General features: G+C 32.9%; 1 protein-coding gene across 1 annotated transcript; it reads right to left on the bottom strand.

Annotated features, from left to right (window-relative positions):
* Positions 1-1,885: 1,885 nt before the first annotated feature.
* LOC136074645 (zinc finger BED domain-containing protein 4-like) lies at positions 1,886-3,211 on the bottom strand. Its single transcript, XM_065786984.1, has one exon. It carries the CDS (start codon positions 3,209-3,211, stop codon positions 1,886-1,888), a length of 1,326 nt encoding a protein of 441 aa, XP_065643056.1.
* Between the last annotated feature and the right edge of the window lie 4,892 nt (positions 3,212-8,103).

The raw sequence follows: 8,103 nt of genomic DNA on the forward strand, positions 1-8,103 counted from the left end.
TTTATACTACCAACAAATGAAAATATGTTTAATAGAAAATTAAGAGTAGACAAAATATGCCCGCAATGCGGAGCTTAAGACGAAAGTATAGAGCATATGATGTACAATTGCAATAAAGTACAGCTTTTAATACTTTTTGTCTTAGACATTCTTGATCAACTTTACCCTTCTGAAAACCCCCATCAAAATTTTCTTAAATTTTTATTATGCGGATATAGCATAAAGAAACACGATAGAGAGTTTGGAAATATTTTACTAAAAACTCTCATTGTAGAAATTTTTTTAACAGGATGAAGTCATATTATGAAAAGAAAATTTTTTAGTATAAAACTTTTCGATAAGCCGATTCCAAAAAAAACCGATTCCGATTCCGATTCTCAATTGCAATTCCGATTCTTTACCGATTCCGATTATTTTGTGATTTTTATTATTTTATTTTAACTGATAGTGCTTATAGTTACTTTAATACTTACAAAGACTTTCAAAATAAAAACATTGAAATCAGTTATATGTACAGGTGAAAAAGGGGGAATAACATCGAGGCTCTAGGGAGCACTCCCTCCCCACTCCTTTTTATCGAAAACTCTTTTTTTTTAAGAAATTGACCTCAAAAATAAGGATTTTTTTTTACAAAATAAGGGAGTGTGCATTCCCCCCCCCCCCCCCTACTCTAAATTTTGTATCGGCCTTGTGAAATAATAACTTAACTAATATCATAAAATAAATAACAAATAATATACAGAATGTTTGTATAATCTTATTATTAATAAGAAACAAATAATAAAGTCATAAGTAATGGATAGTGATCAGATAAGGGATCGTCCATAAAGTACTTACACTCGGGGAGGAAGAGGAGGTCTGCAAATGGCTCATATGAGATGGAAGGGCAGTGGGTCAATTATTGAATTATTTAAAGGAGACACTAAATTAAAAAAAAATATGATAAAATGTTAGATAAATACGTTAAAAGCGTAGGTCCTTTTAGTGTGGTGGAGGGTACTCAATAAAGTGTATTGCAAAATGCGAGGGGAGGAGGGGGGTGGAGGAAAAAAAAGCGTACGTACTTTATGGACGACCCCTAAACAGAATGTTGTATTTTCAGCATTTACATAAGTCACTACCATTAGCACTGATAGTTTAGAAATGGCAGGTTTTTGTTTAAAAACACAAGCATTTGCACTCGTTCCAGAGTATACCGGCTTCTTTTCCGGTCGCAGATAAGTCCCGCAGTACTAAATAACTGCTCCGAAAACACTGTACATAGAGGCGTCCCTAAATATTTCTGTGCTAGTTTTTTTATATTAAGAAATTTGGATTTCCTCCAGTAATCAAACACGCCTTCGTGACTTGCGAGTAAAGGTTCATTCAAGTACACTGTTACTTCGTCTGACATTGCAAGACGCAGTATATATCTAAAATATTTAAAAAAAAATTGATTTTTTCATATTTTTCACCTCCACAAGGCTGAGAGTGCCGCTTCAGTTGAAGAGGCTACTCATTTTCTTTAAAATTATTTTGTGTTCTTAATTGTAGTAACAGCCCTCTCTCAATTCTTTAAATAAGAAACACGGACCTTGACAAACGAGCTCGCTACGCGGAAAAATATTCTCAAATATTTTGCAATATTTAAAGTACAATAATAATATAGAAGCATATACAATACTTTCTACAGAACTTGTGTTGATTATTTGGTTATATAATGATCAGACAGCACCTGAAGCATGTGTGGTTCGTTCTTGATTTTCAACTCACCGATCAATAAAGTAACAGTTTTCTCAGCCATCGTCCGGCTCCAAAAAATCTTGTTTTAAATCTGGGGTCTAGTATTGTTGCAAAAGCATATATAAGTTCGTTCTCGCAGTCTCCGTAACGACGATGCAAAAACTCACACAGATTCTTTGAAATTTTCATAGTCCTTGATGCGATCAAATGAAATGTTAACTGCATTTATTATTGGGATAACTTCTGATGTGGTTACTTTCGATGAACTTGCAGCAAGCGTGACGTCTTCAAAAACATTTAAAGCAGCAACGAGAGAAACCAGACTGTCCCATTCTTCGGTTGATAATTTTTTGTTTTGTCGAGCAGCTTTTGGGAAATGTGGCGTTACCAACAGAATTGCATCTTTTTGTTCAGTTAAACGGTTTAGCATGTGGAAGGTGCTATTCCATCTAGTTGGCTCATCTTGAATGATGTTTTGTTTAGGAAGTCTCAAAATTTCCTGAGATTGTCTCAAAAGTTTGTACGATTTAACCAAATGTTTAAAGTGTCCTACTACTTTTCTACATGTAGCAGTTAGTAAAGACATACGTTCATTGTCGAGATAGCCATCTTTTACAACCAACTGAAGTGTATGAGCAAGACAAGGAATGTTTAAAAACTTCCCTACTTCCATAGCAAAGACAATATTTCTGGCGTTATCTCTTACTACTACATTGAGTTTCTCAAGTAGTCCCCAACACTCAAGTGATTCATTCATAAATTTAACAAGATTATCTGCAGTGTGGGACTCGTAAGGAAAAGGTACCACGCGAAGACAAATATGAATTTGTTTCATATCTTCCTTTAGAAAATCTGCTGTTAAGCTCATGTAATCAATATTAGCTGTGGAGCGCCACATGTCGGTATTTATACTAACATGATCAGCTTTCTTTGCCAAGAAACGAATTTCACTTGATACCTTCTGATAAATGTTAGGAATTTCAATAGTCAAGAAACATTTTCTGCTTGGTATTGTATACCTTAGCTTCAAAAACTGCAGTAACCTTTTAAAACCAGAATTTTCTACTATACTAACAGGTTGGTTACCTGTGCATACCATTTCTGCAATAAGCCTTGTATTTATTATTGCTTTTGGATCTGTAGATGTGAAAGGCCAGGTCTTTGCAAACACTTGGTATATTGTCGGTTGTTTAGGAGATAAAAGTTTAAGCTTCATTTTTACAGAACTAAGTGTAGAAGAAGAGCTTCTAGTATTGATCTCCGCATCCTCTACCTTAGGCCCGAGACTTGTAAATACGGATGTGATTGTAGTAGATTGAGGTTTCCTTGGCATGGTCGTAGGAGTATCACAAACAGGGTTAGGACTGAATTTAGAAGATGGTTCCGAAGTAGAGCTATCCGCGCATATATCAAAATTGATAATACTAGCTTTATCCTGTTTCTGATTTTTGATATCAGATTTATGAAAAGCATTTAAATGCTTTAGCATGTTAGATGTTGTGTATGACTGAGATATTCCACCACCACCCGTGGATATAACTGTTAATAATAAAAATAATAATACAAACAATAATAGTTATAATAAAACAAACAAATAACATTATTATAATAGTACTTATCACCGGTTCAAATATCAATTGAATTTCTGTGGCAGTATTTTACGTATTTGCAATGTTTACTTTTGTTAAGGTTTTCCTTCACAGTTTACTTAACTTCAACATATTAAACGCAAAAGTGAAAATTTAGCGCAAACTAAACAAAAGAAAATCACTAAGGCAAAACGTGTATATTTTATATCAATTATCAAGAAAGTATTAATAAAAGAAGTGAAATCGTTAAAAAGTCATTTTAGAAAGAATCGGAATTGTTAAAAAAGGCAGAGAATTGCGGTTCTTACGATTCCTTGAGAACCGCTGGAATCGGGAGAATCGGAATCGGAATCGGCCCATCTCTAGTTAAAAGTATATTAAAAAAAGAACTTCTTATAATAAAAACAAATAACACACAAGATAAACACATTAATGAGGTAAGAAATATTTTTAAAAATGGAAATCTTAATCTGGTTGCTGATATAAAGAACTATTATAGATAATCTTAACTTTCTCGAATTTTGTATTTTCGTTTTATTTCGCTTTTTCGTTTTGTTTCGCTTTCTCGTTTATTTTGCTTTTTCGTTTTATTCGATTTTACATCGATTTTTATTTTGTTTTTGTTTTTTATTATAGTTTTAAACGGATATAAATACTTTATATTTGGTTTTTTACCCTAAGAGATCATTGTAAAGCGGTTTATTATTTTTTTTTTTTTGTTCACGAGATTAACCCTCCTAAGAGAGACGTCAATAAGGCAAGTAGCTGGCCGGCCGTTAAAAAATACAATATATCTTTGTTAGTGCTGTAACCGTGGGAAGCAAATATTCACCCTTCGGCTACTAACTACCTTTTGAGTGACCAAGTTAACAGTGAGCGAGTTAGTGTTATCTCTCTGGATTAAAACTACCTTTTGCCCGGTGTAGTAGCTGTGAGGATGTTAACACTTATATTTTATTGTTTCATATGGGCTTGAATTTTTTGTTAAGCTGCAGTTGGTGAAGTGACTCTTGTAGTAGCTAGCTGCCTATTTATTGTTGTACTGCTGTAACAAATTTTTTTCAATTAAACTAAAAATTTATAGTATATACAAAAACGATTTTTAACGCGAAAGACATTGTTAGCCATTTATCTCATATATCACAGTCTTTTATTAAAAAGTGTAATAGTTGTTCTTAATCCAAAAATTGTTAATATGGTTAAAAAGTATGGTTCAGGGAAATGCATTAACAAGGATTTTACTAAGCATGAATAAGACAAAATGTTCAAGGTAAAACAAGATATAAACTAGCAAAAGTGAAGAGAAAATTTCAAATCAAAATATTGAAAATTTTATCGAGAAGGAGTGTAAGATTGACGCAGTTGTGAATTTCGGTAGTGTTTGTATAAGCTCTATGGGAATTTTATTTCCACTTTATGCAAAGACAGTTATTGTAGAAAAAATAGCAGATGACGAAGAGTATTTTTTCTCACACCTTGAGTAAAAAAAAAACGTTTACAAAAATTTTAATTAGCGAAAAGATATATTATAGTTAAAATATGGATTATTTACAAAATAAAAAACCAAAATTATTATTAAAAACTGCAGAGTTTAATAGAGAAGAGTTTGATAATTTTGTAGAAACTTTGAGTGGTTATAAGCGAATAATTATTCGAAAATGTCTGATAAGATTTGTTGGTGAAAAGACTGCTAATAAATATGTTGCAATTAAAATGGATAAAGTTTCACATACTAAAGGTTTATTTAAACGGTTAAGTTTTAATGTATCAAAAGGTCTTAAAGAAAAAACTCAAATTGAGATTCATAAAGTAAAACTTGAAGAACTTCAAATAACACCAGAGCTTGTTATGACAATGGCAAACAAAATTCTTGATAATTATTCTAATGATCTTTCTAAACATAGTTGACATGCTTACGCAGAGATTTAAAAAAGTTAGAAGTATCAGAAGATATTATAGATGTAGCAAAAAGTCAAGAAGTTAATAAAGCTTATGCAGCTTATAAGAGAGAATGGAGAAAAAGGAAAATTGGCAACTCTATAAAAACAATTAAGCAAAAATAGTTATAAGATATGTAAAAGAAAAATTTGCAACGATATAAAAAAACAAAACAATTAGACCAAAAAAGATTATAAGATATATAATAAAAAATGAACGCAGTAAAAGAGAAAGCAATCGAAGAGCCAATCTAAGCTTTTACGTGAAAAAGTGATTACTCTAGCGCAGTGGCGAGAAGAAGTTGCTTTATTAACAGCAACACCCCAACAACCATCTAAGCCAGCACCTAAGCCAGCGCCTAAGCCAACCAAAAAGCCAAGCGCCTAAGCCAACCAAAAAGCAAAGCAACAGGCGAACCTTCTTCTTCAGTTGATGAGTTAAAACAACTAGTTTTAGGTGAAAAAATAGTTGAAAAGAATTTACTAGAGAGCTTGATTGGCTTATGCCGATGCCAGAGCGTAAGCCTATAGTTTCACTGTCTGATAAGCAAATAAAATAGCTAAATGATAAATTTCGTAAGTTACTGGATGATGATTTGCCAGATTTCGAAATTAGCAAACAAACTAGTCAGCTTGTAGATTATGTAGCTAAATCACCACAAGGTCGCAGACTTGAATTTAGCGCACTTGTTTTTATAAACAAAATGAAACAAAAAGTTGAAGAACTAAAATTAGAAAAAATGTACAAAAAGTAATCATGTTTTTAGTTGCTACACTAGAAAAAACATCACCTAACGGTGATACTATAATGCAAATTGTTTATTTATGTTCATATGTCATACCTATTCTTAATAAAAATGATATTAAAGATTTACTTGATGCAGCTCCAGCAAAAGTTAACAAATTTCTTGAAAAATTTATTAATGAAGGTTCAGGTTGGCAACGTAGTCGTTGTAAATCACTACACATTGGATTTGCAAAAAATGAACCATTCAAAGGCAAATCATATATTAAAACACCGGAATACATTCCAAAACGCTGCGTTATCAATGTTAAAATTAAAGACCATTGCTATTTTGAGTGGGCTATTCTTAGCGCATTATACCTAACTGAAAAGAATGTGGACTGTACTTTAAAGTATGAGAGTCATTGTGGAAATCTTAATTTTGAAGGAATTGAATTTCCAATTAAAATAAGTGATATTGCTGAATTTAAACGTAGAAATTTAGGATATTCAGTCAACGTTTTTGCTTGGGGTAAAGGATTGTACCCTCTTCATCCCTCATTAGCAATGAAAAATTTGGAAAAGATATTCATCTTTTACTTATTCAAGGAGGTTTAAAATCTCACTATGTGTGGATTAAAAATTTAGCAGGTATTGTTTATTATAACAGCAAACATAAATCAACAAACCACCCTTATTGTCGTTGCCTTCACGTATTTAGTACTGCTGAATTTTTGAATGCTCATCGCGAGGATTGGTTAGGAATTGGAGATAAAGCTCAACGTACGGTGATGCCTAAAAAGGAAAAGTTGATATTTGTAAATTTGCAAACTATCACAAGCAAATGCAGGTGCCATACGTTATTTATGCTGACTTTGAATGCTTGATTTTTCCAGTGGAAGGTGCTCCTAATGATCCAGCTAAAAGCTAAACTTAAATCATAGTGAAACAGACACCAAGCAGCTACTATTTCATAACAGTCCGAAGCGATGGTAAAGTTGAAGAATCACTTTTATATCGCAGTGCTGATGCAGTAGAGTACTTTCTCGTAAGCTTAAAAATCGAGTTGAAAAGAATTAACACAGTGTTTAGGAATCCATAAAAAATGGTTATGAATGAAGAAGATCAGAAATTTTACATTGTAGCGACAGTTTGCTATATTTGTAATAAAAATCTTGACACCGACAAGGTAAGAGACCACTGTCATTTTACTGGAAAATATCGAGGTGCTGCTCATAATGAAGTGGCCCAAAACAAATGATGGTTGTTATGGGCCATTTGCAATTTATTGATAGCTCATCTCTCGATGCTTTAGCAAAAAGTGTTGAATTAGGTGACTTGAATATAACTTGAGTTGGCTTAACTGGTAGCAAACTATTACTGTGAAACGTAAAGGGTTTTACCCTTATGAATACGTTGATAGCTTTGATAGATTTAACGAACGATGTTTACCACCTCAAGAAGATTTTTACTCAAAACTACAAGTGATGTTATTAGAACTGAAGATTATGAGCACGCGCAAAATATTTGGAACGCTTTTAACTGTGAAATGTCCGGCGAGTACCATGACATTTATCTTAAAACAGATGTAAAACTTCAAGCTGACATTTTTTAAACAGTTTAGAAATACAAGTATCATTTTAACCCAGCACATTATTTTAGCGCTCCAGATATGTCTTGGGATGGAAATAAAAAAGACAGGAGTTCATCTTGAGCTAATTACTGATACCAATATGCACAACTTTTTTGAAAAAGGGCTACGTGGCGAGATTAGTATGGTTTCAAAACGTTTTGCAAAGGAAATTAATCCTGGTTGTTTAGACTAGCAATTGTTTTCAGATAGCAATTCACATATAATGTATTTAGATGTTAACAATGTATACGGCTGGGCAATGATGCAGCCTCTTCCAGGTCAGGGCTTCCAGTGGTGTGAACCTTCAATTGAAGAAGTGCTTAAAACACTAGATGATGCTTTAGAAGGGTTTGTAGTAAAAGCTGATATTGAATACCCAGAGGAGCTGCATGACAGCCACAACGACTATCCATTAGCTCCAGAGAGAAAGATAGTTAAAACAGAATGGTTTAGTGAACTTCAGGAAGAAATGCCTGTAAAGTTTACTATAGGTAGAAA

This window comes from Hydra vulgaris, chromosome 01, assembly GCF_038396675.1.
Source record: "Hydra vulgaris chromosome 01, alternate assembly HydraT2T_AEP".
Lineage (NCBI taxonomy): Eukaryota > Metazoa > Cnidaria > Hydrozoa > Anthoathecata > Hydridae > Hydra > Hydra vulgaris.

Coding starts and splice junctions, on each gene's coding strand:
- LOC136074645 (XM_065786984.1), bottom strand. CDS start 3,211: ATGCTAAAGCATTTAAATGCTTTTCATAAATCTGATATCAAAAATCAG.